This window comes from Staurois parvus, unplaced genomic scaffold (assembly GCF_062004578.1).
Source record: "Staurois parvus isolate SC_StPar_1 unplaced genomic scaffold, SC_StPar_1.0 ptg000303l, whole genome shotgun sequence".
In the NCBI taxonomy this organism is placed as follows: Eukaryota; Metazoa; Chordata; class Amphibia; order Anura; family Ranidae; genus Staurois; species Staurois parvus.
Window position 1 is genome coordinate 12065739 of NW_028318099.1, and position 22331 is coordinate 12088069.

Sequence of the window (22331 nt, forward strand, 5' to 3'; positions counted from 1 at the left end):
GGACAAGGTAGGATCCATAACAGCCTGCGAGCTGCTCGATGATATGTGCAGAGCCCGAATCTAGGTCCCGGGGATGACCAGAGCTGTGAAGGTGAGTGTCTCTGAGTTTCTTTCTCTCTTTTGCCAGGGATGGGAGGGGGTGGCAGCAGGTGTATGGGGGAGGCAGTGGTGGTGTCAGGCTCTCTCCTTTGGGGAGGGGGGGTTGCTGGTTGGTGATATGCTCTCTCTCTGGTGGGGGGGGGGGATGTTGGTCAGTGTCAGGCTCTCTCCTTTGGAGGGGTTGTTGGTCGGTGTTATACGCTCTCCACAGTGGCGGGGGGGGGGCGTGTTGGTCAGTGTCAGGCTCTCTCCTTTGGGGGGGTGGGTTATTGGTTGGTGTTATACTCTCTCCGTGGTGGGGGGGATGTTGGTCTGTGTCAGGCTCTCTCCTTTGGGGGGTGGGTTGCTGGTTGGTGTTATGCTCTCTCCGTGGTGGGGGGGATGTTGGTCAGTATCAGGCTCTCTCTTTTGGGGGCTGGGTTGCTGGTTGGTGTTATGCTCTCTCCGTGGTGGGGGGGGTGTTGGTCAGTGTCAGGCTCTCTCCTTTGGGGGGTGGGTTGCTGGTTGGTGTTATGCTCTCTCAGTGGTGGGGGGGATGTTGGTCAGTGTCAGGCTCTTTCCTTTGGGGGGGTGGGTTGCTGGTTGGTGTTATGCTGTCTCCGTGGTGGTGGGGGATGTTGGTCAGTGTCAGGCTCTCTCCTTTGGGGGGTGGGTTGCTGGTTGGTGTTATGCTCTCCGTGGTGGGGGGGATGTTGGTCAGTGTCAGGCTCTCTCCTTTGGGGGGTGGGTTGCTGGTTGGTGTTATGCTCTCTCCGTGGTGGGGGGGCGATGTTGGTCAGTGTCGGGCTCTCTCCTTTGGGGGGTGGGTTGCTGGTTGGTGTTATGCTCTCTCCGTGGTGGTGGGGAATGTTGGTCAGTGTCAGGCTCTCTCCTTTGTTTGGGGGGTGGGTTGCTGGTTGGTGTTATGCTCTCTCCGTGGTGGGGGGGATGTTGGTCAGTGTCAGGCTCTCTCCTTTGGGGGGTGGATTGCTGGTTGGTGTTATGCTCTCTCCGTAGTGGTGGGGAATGTTGGTCAGTGTCAGGCTCTCTCCTTTGTTTGGGGGGTGGGTTGCTGGTTGGTGTTATGCTCTCTCCGTGGTGGGGGGGATGTTGGTCAGTGTCAGGCTCTCTCCTTTGGGGGTGGGTTGCTGGTTGGTGTTATGCTTTCTCTGTGGTGGGGGGGGGGGTGTGTTGATCAGTGTTAGGCTCTCTCCTTTGGGGGGTGGGTTGCTGGTTGGTGTTATGCTTTCTCTGTGGTGGGGGGATGTTGGTCAGTGTTAGGCTCTCTCCTTTGGGAGGTTGTCGGTCGGTGTTATATGCTCTCCACATTGGGGGGTCGTGTTGGTCAGTGTCAGGCTCTCTCCTTTGGGGGGTGGGTTGCTAGTTGGTGTTATGCTGTCTCCGTGGTGGTGGGGGATGTTGGTCAGAGTCAGGCTCTCTCCTTTGGGGGGTGGGTTGCTGGTTGGTGTTATGCTTCCTCTGTGATGGGGGGGGGGATGTTGGTCAGTGTCAGGCTCTCTCCTTTGGGGGGTGGGTTGCTGGTTGGTGTTATGCTTTCTCTGTGGTGGGGGGGATGTTGGTCAGTGTTAGGCTCTCTCCTTTGGGGGGTTGTTGGTCGGTGTTACACGCTCTCCACAGTGGGGGGTCGTGTTGGTCAGTGTCAGGCTCTCTACGCGGGGAAGGTTGGGGAGGCCGATTTTTGTATTGCCTAGGGTAGCACAAAACCTAGTTACACCTCTGGGTCAGCAGCAAAATTTTATTCATGTCAGAACCTCTTTGATTGCTTGTTTAGTTAATCCCCCTTTTCTGCAATTCTCGTGTCCCTGTGTTCCTTATTTTCCTTCTTGTGAGATGTTTTCTTTGTGTTTTACTAAATGCTTTTCTCTGGCTTGTTACTGGAGCAGGAGGAGTTAGAGTTTGAAGCCATGCGAATTGAGGCTCTGAAGTTAGCCAGCCACATATCCCAGTCGTCCCAGTATACAGAGGTATCTGGGCTGTGTGTGCAGTGAACTGGTCTCTGCATCCCTCTGACAGTGTGTGTGTTCTTGGATCCCACACCATTTCTCTCTGTACAATCACAGCACCCTTTTCCCACTAGTATTAACCATAAGAATGTATAGATAATGCACATCAGGGGGGAATTGACTAATACCGGAGCAGACAGAATCTGGAGCAGCTGTGCTTAGTAACCAATCTGCTTCTGTCTTCAGCTTGTTCAGTTAAAGCAGAACTAAACCGAATAAATCGATTTATCCATTTCCCTGACACAGTTCCATTTAAGGCATGCCAGGAATGAGAACTGTCACAGTTGCTTGTGACTGAACTGTCAAGCCAGTAAAAGGTTGGTGTCATAACTGATCACATGTGCAGTACCATGGCAACTGCAGTTCAAACAGGCTAATGCAGGCCATACATGGTTTGAATTGCGAGCGATTTCTCGTCCGAAAATCGAAACGTCGGTTGTTCTGTAATCCGATGGTGCCACCAATAATTTCGAAAATCTGTAGTTTTTCACGAATTTTCCAGCATGCCCAATAAACGAAATGGGGAGGAACCACGAAAATCGTCCGATGCCATTGCCCCACCAACAGAGTGAAAATCGGCCGATTATTCTTAGGAATTTGAACCATGTGTGGCCTGCATAAGGTTACACCAGCACTGGTGTTTTCCCATGGTATGAATGGCAGCGGCAGAAATCTACTGATTCCTGCTGTTGTTATGGACAGTTGTGGCTGAGCCTGTACATTCCAATGACAAGTTGTCAGTGGCTGCCGCTCTTCTTGGCTGTTTGCAGAGCCAGCGATTACCTGTGGCGATTGCTGCTGGAAACACACAAAGGAATCAGTAGACGCCTGAAGCTTCCACTTGCATCATGGCAAAATGCCCATGTGAATGTAGCCTGAAATAGGAAGGTTCAGCTTTGAAAATGAAAGCTTGCAGCTGATTGGTTTCTATGCACACTTGCTCCAGATTCTGGTTGCTTCAATCTTAGAAAATTCCCCCAAATGTTTAATGTTTAGAAACACTAAAGCTAACCACATACATTGCAGTCTGATTGCCCAATCTACTTTATATTTTCCCACAACTGTGTCATAGGAGGGAGAACCAGACTTGATGTAAATTGAATGTAGTGTTTAAGTAGGCCCTATCAGTAGGGCAGCTTTTAGAAACCATAGGGCCCCATACAGCCAACCTGACAGGTCCTCCCCCCCAACAAAAACGCACAGTTTACTATGCTTCAGTTATGAATGAACACCTCAAGTGATCAGTACTGACCATTCCTTGTGTTCATTCAGGAAAGAAAGGGACTGGTAAATGTGATATATTTACCAGACCCTTCTCCCACTCTCCATCTTGAAGGATCCTGTTGTGTGGTTGCAGCTGTTGGTGGGAAGGAGAGGAGGGAAGTCGGCAGCACTGAGGGGGTGGGAACACACTGGGCAGGTGCAAACATATGGTGCACAGGGAGGGTGATGGGTGATGCGAGGGGGGGTGCAATTACTGGAACCCATCCCCTGCGTGGCTTTCTCTGAAAGCCAGCAGGAGGGAGAGGAGAAGAAGCCAGCTTTCAGCTGCTGTAGGGAGAGCCATACAGGGGATCAGTTCCAGTAATTGCCCCTCTGCCATGCCAATCACCCTCCCTGCCCACATCCAATTCACCCAGTTGGCTTGCCTGGCCCCGTACAGGAGGACTGGTGGTACCCCCTTATCCATGGCCCTGCCTATCAGTGCATAACTATTGGTAAATATAATGGATATTTTACAGAGATTGTACAATCAGATTGAGACATGTGTGGCTGCCTTTAGGGAGTCCAGCATGCTTAGCTAGGAAAGGTTCATAGCACCAAAATGATAGCTGTGCTGTTTCCTAGTTAGACACCCTACAAGGCCCGCAGAGTGCATGCTACATTTCAAGTTTTTGCATCCTACTAAAGAGCTTGGCATGGCTTGGGCCACCCGACTTGACGTTAACACAAAGCATATATTCCAGCTCAGAACAACAGAAATGGACTCAAGCTAGCCTTCATGTTCCCTGTGTTTAGTGGGGGGTTAATTATACAATATACCGCTAGGTTTGTCATTCACATAACAGAAGGTGTAAGCATTCTCGAAAAATTTAAAAATGAAATCTGTCACAAGCCTGCAAACCAGACGGAGCATATGATGAGAACACGCATTAGCAGGCCTTATTTGTAGCGAACACCACTATATAAAAAATGATCAATATATCCAGTGATAAAGTCAGCAGTTGTAGCAAAATGTAACTTTTCTGTAGCTCTTGAGCACCCTCCTGTCTCCTGTACTTGCTATTGGTCCATTATTGGATAGTCTCATTGATTGATGAAAAGGTTTTAGGCCTCATGCACACTTGAACTGAAAACCGCTGCTTTACAGGCACTTTTTTTTTCTCTGCCTCTAAACTCCCCTCCGTGTTAGCCTATCGGTACATGCACACTATAGGCATTTACAAGAGTTTAGAGCCTGGAGAGTTTAGAGGCAGAAAAACCCATCACTTGTGTGTTCAAGAAAATAATATTTTGGCAAAAAAAAAATGCGTGAAACGCATGTAAATGCATCTAAACATGGATTAATGCTAGCGCTTTTAGCACTTGAGTGTTTTTCCATTTCAATGGCCAAAATAAATTATTATTCTGGCCAATTAAATGAATAAACTCCCAAGAGCTTCATCCGTCTAAGTGCACATAAACATGTTTGAAAAAACGTATTTGAGTTTTTGCAGCCGCTTTTCTTTTGGAGAAAAGTGTTCAGAAGAGCCACAGTGTGCATAAACCACGGCACCACCTGCCTGGAGTTTGCATGTTCTCTCTGTGCCTGCGTAGGTTTCCTCCGGGTACTCCAGTTTCCTCCCACACTCCAAAGACATGCTGGTAGGTTAATTGGCTCCTGTTTAAATTTGCCCTAGTATGTGTATATATGAATGTAAATTAGGGACCTTAGATTGTATGCCCTTGAGGGTTAGGGACTGATGTGAATGTACAATATATATATATGTAAAGCGCTGTGTAAATTGATGGCGTGATATAAGTACCTGAAATTAATAGTAATTAATAATAATAATAATAATAATAATAATATTACACATCTACTACTAGTTGCTGTACTATATACAGTATATATCAGAATAAAATATTTATATTCTCCTGCATTTAAATTGACCTACTACAAGCAATATATATATATATATATATATATATATATATATATATAAATATATATATATATATATATATATATATATATATATTACAAAATTAACTTGGATATGTAGCTTTAGAAATTTTAAAATTTTACAAGATTTATTAAACAATGCAATCCAACCGTACAATACACAGACCAGGAATAAACAACTGGTATTAATAGGTAGGTGAATTGGCTCCTGTCTAAATTGTCCATAGTATGTGTATGTATGAATGTGAGTTAGGGGCCTTAGATTGTACGCCCCTTGAGGGTTAGGGACTGATGTGAATGTATAATATATATGTAAAGCGCTGCGTAAATTGACGGTGCTATATACGTACCTGAAATAAATAAATAAAATAAAGCTTTATAGCAGGGGGGTCCAACCCATGGTCCAAGACGGTCCAACACAAAATCCTAAACGTGCTTATAAATGTTGAATTTTTTGGGGCATTTTTTAAAAAAATGCATTTACATTTAGCAAACACATGCAACCAAATTGTGTTTGACAAGTTCTCTTTACTGATCTTTTATAAAATGTATCTTCCCAAAGAAAATTATTCCACTTTTCACAATCATGCTTTATTCATGTCATCAGTTCTCAGCAGTACCTATATTTGTGAGCAACTATTTTAGAGGATGAAGCACATGAAGGGCAAAATTAGAACCAAAATATCTGATGAGCACCTTAAGAATTCATCAAGAATTGCTACTACATCCATCTCACCAGATACTGATGTGTTAGTTTATCAAAAATAGTGTTAAATATCACACTAGTTTTATGTTGCCCTCTTTTACTTACAAAAAAAAAGAAAAAAGAAAAAAAAAAGTTTTAATATTCAGTTAGGTACATTATCTAAATTTGTGATTGTTAACTTGTGATCTGTCTGACTTTTTCTGCTCATCAGCTATCCCTATGTTAGTGTAGTTTATGTGTGCCTCAAGACAATTCCTTTTCTTCCAATGTGGCCCCAGAAAGTGAAAAGGTTGGGCACCCCTGCCTTATAGGACACGTTCACAATTTCTGTTTGCCTTATCTGCCTTTATCTCTGGATTTAACCACCATCTTAACATGCCATTTCCACAGTAGGTAACCTCTGCTTATGCATGTTTTATTTCTGCTCTCAGTTTGAGTGTACTCTAGTATTATCATTATATTATTATCATTTACTAACACTAGGAATGGTGTCAGCACAAGACTAAGTATAACATACAGTACATGTACAGTATGTAAGCATATGAAAGGTGAACTGCCCCACCTACAGGCTATTCTGTGAACTACACCACACAATGCTTTATTACACAACTGGATTATACTGCAGCAGATCAGAGACTGCTCACAGGTTCCATACTCTTGCTCTAATGCCATTAATCTGGTTTAAATTACATATGGGAAAGTAGGAGGCCTATTAATACCAGTTGCTTATTCCTGGTCTGTTTATTGTACGATTGGAATGCATTGTTTAATAAATCTTGTAAAATTTCTAAAGCTACATATCCAAGTTAATTTTGTAAAGTATATATATATATATATACTTGAATAGCACCATCAATTTACACAGCGCTTTACATATATATTGTACATCCACATCAGTCCCTAACCCTCAAGGGGTGTACAGTCTAAGGTCCCTAACTCACATTCAGACATACACATGCTAGGGCCAATTTAGACAGGATCCAATTCACCTACCTATTAATACCAGTTGTTTATTCCTGGTGTGTTTATTGTACGATTGGAATGCATTGTTTAATAAATCTTGTAAAGTTTCTAAAGCTACATATCCAAGTTAATTTTGTAAAGTGTGTGTGTGTATATATATATATATATATATATATAAATATAATATATTTTGCTTGTAGTAGGTCAATTTAAATGCAGGAGAATATAAATATTTTATTCTGATATATACTGCATATAGTACAGCAACTAGTATTAGATTTGAATTATTATTACTATTTTTAATTATTATTTATTTCAGATACTTATATAGCGCTGTCAATTTACGCAGCACTTTACATTTATATATAGTACATTCACTTCAGTCCCTAACCCTCAAGGGGCATACAATCTAAGGTCACTAATTCACATTCATACATACATATAAATACTAGGGCCAATTTAGACAGGATCCAGTTAACCTACCAGCATGTCTTTGGAGTGTGGGAGGAAACCAGAGCACCCAGAGGAAACCCACGCAGGCACAGAGAGAACATGCAAACTCCAGGCAGGTTTTGCCGTGGCTGGGATTCGAACCAATGACCCTAGTACTGCCAGTGCTAACCATTTAGCCACTGTGCTGCATAATAGTTACTTGCATTTGTATAGCTGAAATTAATTGCTGCATTAAATAATGTGTTTAATATTGTACATGGACAAGTGACCTGTACACAATTTGCTAGATGTTCCATTTGCAAGCTTAACACATTATTATATGAACAAACAGGTTTTTCTGCTACCATACATAGGCTACCTGCTGGTCGGGCTCCTTTGTCACAGACATAATTTGCTTGTATTGTAACCAGCCCATGTTCAGTAGGTGGAAAGCAGTTGCTTAGTTAAAGCATTATTTGCTCAGATATTGATAGGACAGGATGGAAAATACTGCACTGATCTTCAGCGATTTGGGTGATTCAAGAATTTCTCTTGGCCTGTGTTTCACTTGTGTATTGTGCATGTCTAATGATGCATGTGTGGGTTAGATGTCCTTATAGAAAGGATTGGTGAGCAGTATCATGTCCTATAGACATTGGCTTTCCACATATCCTCAGTACTTTGAAATCATTGTTTAATTCTGCATGTAAAACTTCCTCCATGTACACATTTTCTTCTATTAATGTTGGAATAGTCCCATCAGTTGTTAGAGCAGCGCAGGCACTTTCCAGAGGTCACAAGCTGAGAGTGGTGCCCTTGGCAGCTTTCACAGCAGAATATCTCAAAGTTGCATTAGTGAAGTCTTTTTGCTATGTATAAAGGTGGTTAAAGGATTGCTGCACTAAGAGAAATGTCATCTGTCAGAAATGTTAGCTTTGGTTGTCATACTGATCCAGTGGCTTCAGTATGTTGAGAAACTGACCTGGAATAAGTTTCCAGATGAGGTTTTCTCGCTTCATTAGGTGCATCCTTCAGCTGACCATATGCTGTTTGAATTTCAGACAGTTCTTGATTAGAGATGGGCTCAGATTTGTTTGAATTCTAGTCCAAACCCATCTGAGAGATTCTGCTAGGAATGTAGTGGGCCAATCATAAGTGGTTGAGGCATTCCCCACCCCACATGTGGTCGTTGTATGGAGAATGCCTCACCCACTTATGATTAGCCCATTACAGTGATAGAGTTGTCACCCTGTACCTGTAAAACCTGATACTTATGAATTATACAGGTTCTGTGGCTGGGTATCGTACACCCAAGACGATGCCAATCAATTTACCCCAGAGCCTTTGTAAGTCCCGTGTCATCTATTAATTCATCTCTGAGGATTTTCCCCCAGATTCTGTATTCTCCTAAGGCTCCATATTTTGTACAGCTACAGATGACTATTTCATTTTATATCTCTACCGCATTTGAACTTTAGATTCCCTTTCACTGATTGATCTAAAATTTCTAGCAGTAGAACGAGTCATGTCTGAAAGTTGCAATATTTTTTCCTGCATATTTGTAATCATCTCTACAATCTTGTGCTTCTATGATGATAGTCCCTAACTCATCCTAACCAATCCCTCAGTGCAGAGAGTATTTTTATCTATGTTTTCTTTGTTTTTTCTTGTTCAAACATTTTATTGAATTTTTCCAAAGCCTGTAACAAGCGTAGGACATACAAAATACATGTGCAAAAAAAAAGGAAAACATGTCGTCTAAAGGCCAAATAAAAATGTCGTACAAAAACATACAACAGGGAGCCATAGTTAAACATAAGGAAATAATGCAATATAAAGGGAGGTAAAATATGTTTATGGTCTAAATAGGGAGTCCTGCTCCAAAGAACTGCATGAAGGTTCCATGCAAGGCGAAGGAAGAAAAGCTGTAGTGAGTAGAAAAGAAGAGGGAAAGAATAGAGGAGACTGGGGGGGGGGGGGCGGGATGGAGGAGGAATGGGGGATGTTAAGGGAGGGGCAACGAATCATCAAAATTCCATGGGAGAAAACGTTCCACCCAAGGGGTCCTGTTTTTTTAAATATTTTTTTAAACCAAGAATGCAATAAACAAAGGGGATGGCTGCAACATTTTGCCAAACAAATGGTACAATTGGTAGTCACATAAGAATACAATGTTAATGTTCAACTAGTGAATCCAACATTAAACATTGAGCATTGGGTGGGCAAAAGCCAGGCTTAGAATACCTATATTTTAAAAGGTGAAAAGTCTCCAAAAAATAGATTGTGATACAGATGCATGCTGGGAAGGAATATTACATGTGCCTGCCTTTCACAAAACCAAGAAAAACCGAATGCTCGTGATGAAAGCTAGAGTGATGATACAATGACATACAACAGTTAATATGTCCAATTCCAGTTTAATAAATGTAATAAATCGATAAAACCATAATAATCATATTCCAGGAATCCCATGTAATATTATGGCACTAAATGAAAGATTGGCACAAGTCACATGCTGAAAATGAGTAATGGGAGTGGCTTACTGAGACGATGACATGGTTGTGGAGAGTCTGAATGGTGTACTCCATAGATGGAAGTAAGGAAAAAGGGCAGCAGATATTCACAGTCCAGTAGCCCAATATAGTGTCTCAGGAGAGACCAGGAAGACCTCCTCGGTGTCACCGGAAATCCAGCACCGGAAGTGACGTCATGGCACACCGGAAGTGACCGCAGTGCAGTGCAGGGAAGTCAGCAAAAGCTACCATGAAACCCTCAGCTGGAGTGGGACTGGACAAAACAAATCCTGGTTACCATGATGATGCGTTTCGCATGAATCAGTGCTTTGTCAGTCTTTTGTCTTTTGGGTTGTGGGATTTGTCTATTTTGCTTTCACAAAACCAATAGACTTGTGGGACACATTTGGAGAGATTTTCCAAAATTGGTTCATGCAGAATCTGGTGCAGCTCTGCATAGAAACCAATCAGCTTCCAGGTTTTAATGTCAAAGCTTAATTGAACAAGCTGAAGTTAGAAGCTGATTGGTTACTATGCACAGTTTCACCAGATTCTGTGTGCACCAGTTTTAGTAAACTCCTCCCATTGGTAGGACTGATTCTCTGTAAATGGGACACTGTAGAACTTTGGGTTTCTGGTACAATATAGTTGCCCAGTGATCAGCTACCAGTGTTGTTTTCCATAGGGAGCATGTTAGACATTTAATGTGAGCTTGAGAGGTTCCAATGGACAAGGTGGTGCAGACTACACCATAGCTGGATGCTGGCAGTGTTGCAGAGTGGACTGTGCTCATTTTAAAGTGACCCTGTGCTTTGCCCATGCAGAACAAAGCCATAGGTTCAATTCCATGCTGGTCTTTGCATCTGCTTGTGCTTTCTTCCCTTTAGCCCCTCTTCTGCGCCGTTCACCTGCTTATGAGCTGTGGTCTTTTGTAAGCCTCAAATCATACCCTGAAGCTTACACAGAACTGAGGGCTCTGCCTTCATCCTCACATGGCAGCATTTGTGCAGTCGCTTGCTAAGCATCATCACTGCATATAGGAGGAAGGAAAGGAGGACATATACTTGCCTATATTTAGTATACCACTTACCTTTTTTAGGAGGATGGAGCAGCGGCAAGCAAGGAGGATGTAAGTATATGCAGCTGTGAGGTTTACCATTCGAGTGAACCTGGTGCATTGTCATGCATGGGTAGATGTGCCGCTCCCCGCTGCATAGGTATAATGGTGATGCATGACCTTACAGCTGTATAAAACAACATGACTGTCTTTTGCAGTGTTCATTCAGATTTCCATTTAGAATTATGATGAATCCTTTTCTGCTTCACAAGTAAATTGCTTTTTCATGATTTAAGGTCCTGTGTTTCTGGGGCAGAGGATAGCTAGTGAAGCCTGTTTGTTTGGTTCACTGGCTGCACTGAGTTGATGATTAACCAACTACTAAGGGTCACTAAGACCTTTAGGTAAATCACCTCTTGGAGCATTTCAGCTGTCATAGAATTACAGGTTACACTCATGCTGCAGTCCAGTAATCGGCTGAAGCTATCGACATTAATATAGAGCTGATCCTTGTGTGCTGTGCCCTGCACTGCTGTCTAACATGACTGACTTTACCTGCGTCTGCCTTTGTTTTGAATGATTGCTCTGCTGATGGGCTAAAACTTTGGAATATAAATTGATACTGACCTTTTTGTTTTTACCTGCAGTCTGAGGCATTGGACCCAAGTGATGTAGGCCTCTCGCATAAGTCGCTTTATTCGCGGTCAGTGGCTATGGAGACAGCTGGAGGTGGCCATTTACATACCTATCAACAGTCTGACCTTGAAGCAGCTCTTCAGCTTGCCAGGGAAGAGGTACAGTCAATCTTTGCTGACAGTTGCTGTCACAGATTTCTGTAGCAAATCTACATTTGGCTTTATCAGATTGCAGAGAAAACCGATCTTTTACAAGACACTTGATACATTATATACTTATCAATGGGATGCACTTTTGTAAGTTAGGTCATTGTAAACAATACATCATGTAACCACTATGTGTCACTGTAGCACCAGTGGATTTTCTTTAAAGCAGTAATAACCCCAAAAGCAAAAATGTACTAGATTGCAGTTTACCGATTCCTAGATGTGGTGGCTGCATCCATTTTATTTTTTTAAGGCTTGCTTTCTTTCATTTTGACCTGGTGATCCATCCAGTAAGTCTGTTGTTTTTCATCAGAACAAGCTGCCCTGCAAATGAAGCAGTTAAGAGTGTTAAGACAAATCATTTACCACTGATAAGGGTGCTTACAATGGTCTGATTTTATTTATTTATATAAAACATTTTTCCCAAAAAAACTGTTGCTGTACCTGCTTGTGTAACGGCAGTGTGAGCTGGAGTTTGGCTTTAATTTGTTAGTGTATCTAAATCTGCTAGTGTATCTAACATTACCCTCCCCCTAGATTGACAAGGCTAGTGTCCAAAGGTGCCCTCTTTGCTCCCATATCCAGAGTCGAGGCACTCTAATACAGGAGGTATGTTACTGGGCAGATCACCAGATGAAAACAGAGGGAAAAAAGCATAAAAATAAAAAATAATGCACCACATCTAAGGATTGGTAAGCTGCAAAATATTACATTTTTGGTTTTGGATCCAATAAGCTTTAAGTTATAAGCATGCATCTGTAGATACCTAAACCCCAGAACAAAAATACAATGGGGTTGATTTACTAAAATCAAAGTGCAAAATCTGGTCCAGCTGTGTATGGTAGCCAATCAGCTTCTAACTTCAGCTTCTTCAATTATGCTTTGACCAAAAAAACTGGAAATTGATTGGTTTCTTTGCTGAGCTGCACCAGATTTCCCCTTCTCCAGTTTTAGTAAATCAACCCTAATATGTTGTAGCTTATAGTCCTTAGATATAGTGGCTGCATTAGATTTCTTTTTTTATTCAAGCTAAGAATATTTTCAGCACATAGTTGTCATTGTCACTTCCTGTGAATTTCACCAAAGAATAGCTTCCTTCCTAACTATTTTCTGTAAAATACCAATTATTCTGTTCCCCGTCTAATAAAGATGAAGCGATACAGACATATTTGTATTCCATATCAGGAGAGCAGCCTTGGGTGACAACCATGGCTTCCTCCAAAGTGACATTACTACCAGGGACAAGAAGTGTGTTATTTGCAGAATTACCAGGTGACAATAAACCAATTGAAGCTTGAAAGGAGAAAACAAGTGCAGCCACCACATCAAGGACCAGTAACCTGCAATATAGTATATTTTTGGTTTTGGTTTTATATACATTTTCATTCGGTGCAAAAAGCAGCAAAATGAAGTGACTTGTAACAGTCATCACAAACCAGCATACTATAGTTTATTGCAATAAAAATGTCTAGAGATCTTAAATGGAATGTGTAGAGATAGTAAATGGTTGTTGGCTGGATTAGGATACAACCGCAGGCACCCTCAGGGCCAGTTTACACTATTATTATTCTTATACAGGATTTATATATTATTATAGAGGATTTATATATTATTATTATACAGGATTTATATAGCGCCAACAGTTTGCTCAGCACTTTACAATATAATGGGAGACAATAAAGCAACAATACAGTTCAATACAAGAGGGTTAGGAGGGCCCTGCTCCATGGAGCTTACAATCTAGGAGACACTACATGCATTTTAGTTGCTATTTTTCTGAATCCAAAATGCACAGAAAGTAGGTTATATGGCTGTCAATGTCATAGTTCACATCAGTGCTTGCAGTTCCAGTGCTTTCCGGTTGCAGAATAAATTAGAACAGGCTGCATTTTTCCTGCACAGAACTGTACTGGAACGTGGTAAAACGCATAAAAAACACACCAAAACCGCACTGAAATGCACATGTCCCTATTTGAACTGACGAAAAATAGAGGGGGAAAAATGAACTGGAATGCATAAAAAATGCACTGGAAAGCGTCAAAAACGCACCGGAATGTACCAAAAACGCATGTAAAAAACCATCCGGAATGCATCTGGACTGCGTTTCTATAGTGTGAACCGGCCCTCAGACATGAACAGATGCCTCTAACTGACTAAGGGCCTAGTTCACACTAGATGCTGTCCAGTGGTTTTTTTTTTTCTGCATCATAAATGCATGCACAGTGTTTTCCATGTATTCCAATCGCCCTAGTTCACACCAGTGCAGTTATTTCCAGTCAGTTTCCGGTGCAGAAACAAAAGTAGAACATGCTGCATTTTTTCTGCACAGAATCATACTGGAACATTGCAAACTGCATCAAAACTGCTCCGGAACTGCGTGTGGTGTGAACTGTAAGCAAAAACCTCTCCGGAATGCACCTGGAGTGCATTTTTGTGGTGTGAACTGGCGCTATAACTGGAAAGAGGGAGAAGGTTTGGATTTACACAGCCAAGCCCTGGAACAAGGTTGACATCAATAATGATTTAAGGCATTAATGCATATTCATATACCCAGGAAGATGAGGCCATCTACAGTACTTATGCATACATCATTCAGGGAACAACCAGCTGATATGATTAGGGGTCATGGATGTCATCTCTTTTAAGTATCACATCTAATCAATTCTAAATAAAACAATTCTGAGGTTCTGTTGAAGCGAGGTTATTACATTTTCTTTGTTATAAAATCATGTAATACATGTGACTGGCAGAAGTAAAGTTTCTAAATTAAAAAATAAGTGTGATTTGTAGAACGGCTTATTTGTCGGGCTGATGTCAGATGGGCACATAAATAAAAAAAAAAAATTTTTAGTTACATTTTCGTTACATTGGCCACCAACATGTAGTCAAGCAAGTGTGCTGAAGGCAGGGGCGGACTGACCATTTGGAAACTCGGGCACTGCCTGAGGGCCCGGGGTCAGTAGGGGGCCCCATGAGATGCCCCTGGTACCTTTTTCATAGGCTTTTTTGAGTTTGGGCAAGGACACAGGGGCCCCATGATCCCCTATTGCCCGGGGGCCCCATGAGTTGTCAGTTCGCTCCTGGCTGAAGGATTTATATTCGACCTAAAAATGCTGCATGCAGTCTTTGCAGAGCAATACCATGATAATATACTGTATTTGGCTTGTCAAGCAAGGAGGAATTACATCCATTTATTGATATGTGGTAGAAAAATATGGTAAAACAGTGATATATATTAAGATACAGATAAGATCAGACAAACATTCAAAGTAGGTAGCAGGTAAACGTCAACATATACATATGATTATGTCTTGCCTCCAGCAGATGCTAAGATCTGAATAAGGGTGCCAGCTTTCTGGAGACCTAGATAATAGCCTTTGTTGTAAAGTACAGCATACCTAGATAACAGGAGATCAGGCTACACACTGCAGAATGACTCCGGGAGTAGAGAGACGCTCTTTCTTCCTTTCTCCTAGATGAGCTAAATCAGCTAGTTACTTGCAGTTACCCCAGGTTCACACCTAAGCATTTTCTGCAGCATTTCGTAGACACTCAGTACAGTCCATTTAACATGATTTCCTATGGGACATGTTCACATGCGCGTTTTCACCCAGTGCGTTTGTTGGAAAGGGTCAGGGACTTTTTTTAAAGCAAAAAGTTGTGTTTTTGGTTCTATAGACTTTGAAGGAAACGCTGCAGGAAAGCATGTATTGCATTTTTGCTGCATTTTTGCGTTTTAAATCTGCCTAGCAGCAAGAAAATGCAGCAAAAATGCGTAAAAAAACGCAGGTGCAAAAACACAACGCAAAATGCAATGCAGAAACAGCTCAAATGCAACCTGTATAGGTGTGAACCTAGCCTTAAAGGAGAAGTATGGCCAATGCTATTTTGGCTAAACCTCTCCTATGGGTCACAGAAATACACTTCCTTCTGCACTCCTGTGACCCGTTTTTAGCATTTCCAGGCTCTGGAAAGATCCTGCTTTTAAAGTCAAGATCCACCCAGATGCCTGGCTCAGCGAGCCACTGAGAACCTGAGCAAACATCCCGCCCCCACAGCCCAGTGCTGGAGGGGCAGAGCAGAGAGCTGGGGACTTACAGTCATGGCCCTCTGTCCAGCGCGGAGGGGAGAACTGAGCGAACAGCAGTGTTTGATTGCTCATTTCAGTTTGATTGCTCAGTTTGGATCGATTCTGCATCCACGTAGGTGAGCATACTTTTTTTTTGTAAACTTCTCTTTTAAATCGTTTGTTTACAGGGTGCTACTAGGCACACAAGCAGTACTTATAAGGCTAGTCATACATTATGCAATTTTATTTCCTTTAACCTCAGGTTGAAGGAAAGAAAATTGCTTGATTCCCCCATCAAGGCAGTTAGTGTTGATGGGGGAATCCCTCTGGCATTTGTATTGTGTTCTGCTGGTGGGGAGCGCAGGGAAGTTTCCCCACTGGCAGAATATAGTGATCACAGCTGGTGGCTATAGCCGCTGGCAGTAATTGCACGAAAAAACCCCGAAAGGCTGGTTGTACTGAAGTTAATTGATAAATCGACTTTAGAATAACGAGCTTGCACATAAATAGATTGAAATTCGTCCGCTCCCTGCTGAACTGGCTGAATTTCGATCCGTCTATTGCCGGCTTAAGAAAGCCCAGTATTTTTTGCAATCGGAATGTTATAGAAGCTCATGGCATTACATGATTATAAAGAAAAGTTTTTTTATATAAATAATGTATTAAAATTATATATAATATATGTTTATAAACGAGTAACCTTTGAATAAAAGTAAAATAAAGTTGTTGACTAGAAGTATCTGTCTGACATAAGTCGAGTGCTCAGGGTTAGGCAAAGTTCATAGTCATCCTCTTTCACTGTTATATTCTACTAACCTGCCATTTTATTCTTTAGATTGCAGCCAAGGATAGAGAAGTAACAGACTGGAAGAAGAAGTATGAAGAAAGTCGCTGTGAGGTGGTGGAAATGAGGTAAGAGGAGCTACAATCAGCCATGCCATTTTATAATGCTGTGTATTGTTCATCTATCAGCCCAGCTTATGTAGGCTCTAGGTTTTAGTGTTACTTGGCATTGGAGTCTGAGCTGACTTGAGCACAGCAGACGATCCTCTTGAAGTACTGTGTAATCTTGCTTTTTATACCTCAGATGGCCTTACAAATCCTAGGCATTAAAACCCTCTCCATATGGCCGAGAGATAAGCACAAACATACATCTACTTGCAGACAACTCTTGAACGTAGAGGGTTCTAGTTCAATACCTATCATTTATGCAGGTCCTTAGATCTGAATGTGGGAAATTTTCAGACTACAAAAATTGGTAATCTGTGGAAAAAATATAGGGTGTACCCCCTAACATCACTTCATTGGGTAACTACCCAATAGGTGACTAATCAGAAGCCAAGGAACTTTCAAAAACTAGCCTGTGTAAAAGGGTTTTAATAACACTAACAAAGCTAATACTAGCTACTGACATTCAGTTCTCTAATGTCGTTATACCACGATGAATGAATTATGTAAACTTGAACATGATTTTCACAAATTTTTACATGTTTTGTATAATTATCATCTACCTTCACACATTGATGACTGACTAAAGAAAGGAGGCTGCACACCAATGACATCTAGTAGCTCAGTAAGTTTTATTCAGCCATTCAAGTATTGAAACTTGTTCCTGCCTGGAGACTGCTCTTGCCTAACACGTTTCGTGTTTGCGGGCTTAATCATAGAGACTCTATGATTAACTCCGTAGGGGTGAAACATGTCAGAGAGGGGCACATGATGTCATTGGTGTGCAGTACGGATGCACCGACACCGATACCAGTATCGAGCTTTCGTCTGGGTTTGTAGCCATGGAAGCTTGGAGTGGTGGCTCCTGTTTGACACAATGGTGATTAGGTTAACCATGTGTCTATAAATTCTGGGGTATGTTTCCAATACTCATTTAAACTGTGGGAGCCACTTGGCTGAGTAGCGAAATGTTTTCAGCATTACAGAACAATTCCCATTAAATATGAGTAACAACTGCTAGCTATATCATGACCTGAATAAATTAAAACCTTTTAAACATTCCCATTCCTCTTCTGTACAGCTTGATTGATCAGAGTGGCCACCCCAGTCATACCTAAAGAAGGACACTAATAATGGTCACCCTAAACAATAAAGTTGTACAGTTGCTGAAGTACTAGTGTACATTCTTCAATTTATTGGAAGACATGCAAGACCTTGTAACACAAAGTCTGCTAAGGCGTAAATCATAACAGTAAAGATAGAACCTACAGTAATTCCAAAGGAACATAAAACGTTTCTGTAGATGTGAAGAGCTAAAGATAGTTACTAGAATTTTGACTGTACAGCGAGAAAGCAAGAAAGTAGAAAGAGAATGACAGATGGCCATGAAGGAAAAGGATTAGGAAAACAGGAGGTGAGGAGGAAAGTAGAAAATAGTGCACATAACCCTAGTAGAGAAGGACAAGCCTAGGGGGAGGAAGTGAGAAGAGTAAACATAGCTTAGAAGAATCAGGCTAGGTGAGGTATTGTTCCCCTGGAGGGGAAGAAACTTATACAGGATTGTATATTTGTGAGTGTTATCCAATATAACATACAATATCTTCAGTTTCATTTAGCAAACTCAAACAGGGATATGGTTTTAGGTTTGGCTTTGAAGTTGAGCACCAAAGTACTTGACAGAAGTTGTTTGCTGGATTCACAGAAATCGACACGCTTTAGCAGAGTTGCCCTAAGGAAGAAGAATTATCACATTTTTGTAACAGTACAGTATTCAGTTTCAGATGGGGCAAAGTACATGTAGCATTTTGTCCCATTTTCCAAGTGCCCTGTAACGTTAGGTGCAATGTCCTCAGGGCAGGGTTGTCCAACACAGTAGTTAGCAAGGACTAGCAAGGAGAGGGCTGATTTACTGGTGGTCCCCTGATTCTGACTTCTACAACTTGCCACCATCAATCAAAATGCACAGGAAAAGAGGGTGTTTTAGCCACATCTCCCACTGTATATCTCATTCTGATGCTTGCCTCGGGAAAGTGCTGGGAGCCGCAAACAGCCACCCTTGTGCCAGCTGCGGTGGGAGGGTGTCCCTGTCCAAAATTGTAGCTAGTGTCACAAGGCAGCTAGAAAGATGAGACACAGTACTATTGAAGTTTGTAAAAAAATATACTTGTTTAAAGCACAGTAAACACAGCTTGAATCAGATGACTTATGCTAAAGACGGCTATAGATGGATCGAACCTCTGCTGGTTCAGCAGGGACCAGCCGAGATTCAATCCATCTATGGGCAGGCTGGTTGAACCGAAGTCAATTCATCAATCGACTTCAGTACAACCAGCCTGTTGGGTTTTTGCATGGGATTAGTGTCGGTGACTATAGCCGCAAGTGGTAATTATTGTGTTCTGCCAGCATGGAAGAATCCCTGCTGGTAGAACATAATAGCGCTGCAGAAGGGATTCCCCCATCAATACTGCCTGTGCTGAGGAGGAATCGAGTGATTTTCTTTCCTGCGGGAAAAAAAATTGCATCATCTATGGCTTGCTTAAGTAGTTTGCACAAACCATAATTCTGAGCAATGCAATGGACTTGTTGTGAGTGCAGACCGGAAGGTACAGATGTTACAGCTAACAGTGCAGACACCCTTCAGACAATAGAGCACCTTCCTTTGTTGTATGATAGATACATTTAGTTTTTTAGCAGACATGATTTTCAGACAGAACTCTGTTTTATTAGTAGTTTATAACAGTTCATTACATCAATATTTGTGATAACACAATCCTCCAAGCTGGCAAGGTCACTTTCCTATTCAGCGTGATCAGCGTCAATAATTGCTATCATAATTAAAACAGTGTGCCTTTAGGAAGGTTTGAAGCTTTCTATACACAAAGGGTTTTAAAAGTCTTTTTGTTTTCCTCCAGAAAAATTGTTGCAGAATATGAACAAACAATTGCACAGATGATTGGTAAGTGTTCACATTGTACATATATACAGTATGCATGCATATCTTTTTTTGTGTATGTTGATGTCACTTACAATTTTGGTAAATTTGTAGTACTTACCCCTAGTCTTAAAATTATTTTGTACTTTATTTCATTATCTTCTATACCCTTTTCTAAAATATCGACCTCCATTAAGAGGTGGCCATCAGAAAGACAGAATACAATGTTATACTTCCAATGTGGCAAAACATGTCCTACATAGGGGATGGTATGGACTATGCTGACTCCCTTTTGAAATTGAAATGTTGGTTCAGCCCCCCAGAGCCTTCCATTTCCTTTAGTTTGGAGGGTGCTCACAGTATATGCAGTACAGTATATATTACTCTTAAAGCAAACCTTTACTGAGAGAGAACTCTGAAGGCTACAGATGCTTTTGTTATCTTGAATATGTAGGCAGAAAAGTATTTTTTTTTTTCAACCGGCATACTTGCTCTATCTCAGTCCCTGAAAGTATTGAAGCCAATAAATCCACATGGCAGCAAGGCAGGTAGGGGTTACTGAAGAAGAACAGCTTTGATTTATTGATGATGAAATTGATGATGATTGATGATGAAACTGATGGGTTGGGTTCTTGCACTGTGTTGCCCTTACAACCCAAGAAATTTGCAGATTTGCAAAGACTCTTCAGCATATTTAACCACTTGCCCTCCAGAGGATTTCCCCCCTTCCTGACCAGGCCATTGTTTGCGATACGGTGCTGCATTATTTTAACTGACAACATACAAAATCCTATGGTTTTCAGTTGTGCTTGTTCACACATGAGCATAGCTCAAAAAAGTACATGAGCTTCTTTTAAGTTACAAACGTCAAGCATTTTTGGTTCCAATAGACATCAATGGGAATGCTTGAAAACTGTGTAAAAATGCCCATATTGTGCATTTTTCCCCTAATAACTAGGGGAGAAGCAAAGCAAAAGCTCAAGCAAAAATGCTCATAAACAGCTGTACAAACACTCAAGAAAAAAAGCCTGTACAAATGATCAAAGATGCTCAGTGTAAATGAAACCTAAGTGGAGTTGCTGGCTTTTTTCTGCATATTTACTGTGTATGGTTGTTGGAGGACCGTATAGAGCAAGAGCACCCATTGATGGGCTCCACATTTAATACAGAATGGCCTTCCTGTAGTGAGCTCTGCACCTGTTCTTGTTTTTCCTAAATTGTTCCATCCTAACAAGCCTAAATAGGAAGATACCTGTAGATGTGATATTGAAGCCAAGGGCAGTCTGCACTGCCCTGAAATCTTGTGTTTTTTTGCCTTTTCAACAGTTAGGCAGCATTCCCAGCAATATTATTTTCTTTCTTTTCTTAAAAATTGATCCCTTTATCCTTTAGAAGTAGCACATTCCCAACTAGCTCTGCTGTTCTCCCTTGAACTAACCTGATTTACTTTGCTTGTTTTATTTGTTTTACCCCCTGCTTTCTGCTTGTTTTTTTGCCTACATATATAAGGCAGCCCAGGTAAGACTTTAATGTGCCCTGTATGTCTGTAGTAATATATTGAGACGTCTTGTGAATCCTGTAGCTGCATTTTCAATGGCTGTCTTGTTGTAAAAGTCTATCTAGCTTATTCAGTATGGCAGTATAAAGAGCAGTTATTCTGCATAAATTATAGTGCCCCATACCCACCACTCATATATCCTCTTCCAGCTTTGGGCTCCTGCACGTTGCATATCATCATTGCACTGCCTTATAAAGTAAGCTAGTACTGTATGTCTTTTCTTTTCATTAGTGCTAATCATATTAGTTGCAAAGAGTGTCATTTTAGGTAATTGCTGTGATTAAAACTTTCATGACCTATTACCCATGTCTTTTTTTCCATAGATATTGTGTTCCATCCATTACATTTACTGTTTTAGCTTTTTTTTAATCATGTACTTTAAAGTAGAACACAACCCCACTGCATGGGTTAACTGCTCATTTTGTCTAGGGGCACACCGAAAGGCTGTACTTACCCGATCCTTTGATCCTCTGGAAAACAGCGCTCCCCCACATCCAGTGGAGGACTGTTCCTGCCGTCCACACGTCCAGAGGCAGTCTATGGGTGTGATGACGTCAGGAACAATCCATTTACAAAACAGCTAGCATGCAGTAGGACAGGTGGCAGAAACTGGTCTTGTGCTCGGACAATTGGCAAAATAGGTAAGTATATCTGCAATCCCCTAGACCAGTGATCTCCAAACTGTGGCCCGGGGGCCAGATGCAGCCTTTTGCTTGCTTTTATCTGGCCCTCGAGGCATTATTCCTTTCACTGCAAGCAGTGTGGCATAGTTTATCCCACTGACATTGACAATGGGGCACTATTCCTCCTATTGACACCAGTGGTGGGGCACTATTCCTCCCATTGACACCAGTGGTATTCCTCCCATTGACACCAGTGATGGGGTACTATTCCTCCCATTGACACCAACAATGGGGCACTATTCCTTTCATTGATACTAATGATGGGGCACTATTCCTCCCATTGACACCAGTGATGGGGCACTATTCCTCCTATTGAAACCAACAATAGGGCACTATTCCTTCCATTGATACTAACAATGG

At 41.7% G+C, this 22331-nt stretch overlaps 1 protein-coding gene across 15 annotated transcripts in view; it reads left to right on the forward strand.

The window, feature by feature from the left end:
* The window catches only part of TACC2 (transforming acidic coiled-coil containing protein 2), a 222898-nt gene that overhangs the window by 195138 nt on the left and 5429 nt on the right, over window positions 1-22331 (forward strand). For 9 of the 15 annotated variants that reach the window (XM_089683244.1, XM_089683245.1, XM_089683246.1 and 6 more), the window contains 5 exons: window positions 1983-2063; window positions 10982-11011; window positions 11587-11733; window positions 16686-16762; window positions 19711-19754. In XM_089683244.1, coding sequence (XP_089539370.1) covers window positions 1983-2063; window positions 10982-11011; window positions 11587-11733; window positions 16686-16762; window positions 19711-19754 — 379 coding nt within the window. The remainder of the gene's footprint in view (window positions 1-1982; window positions 2064-10981; window positions 11012-11586; window positions 11734-16685; window positions 16763-19710; window positions 19755-22331) is intronic. The other 6 variants (XM_089683253.1, XM_089683258.1, XM_089683254.1 and 3 more) reach the window with 3 other exon arrangements.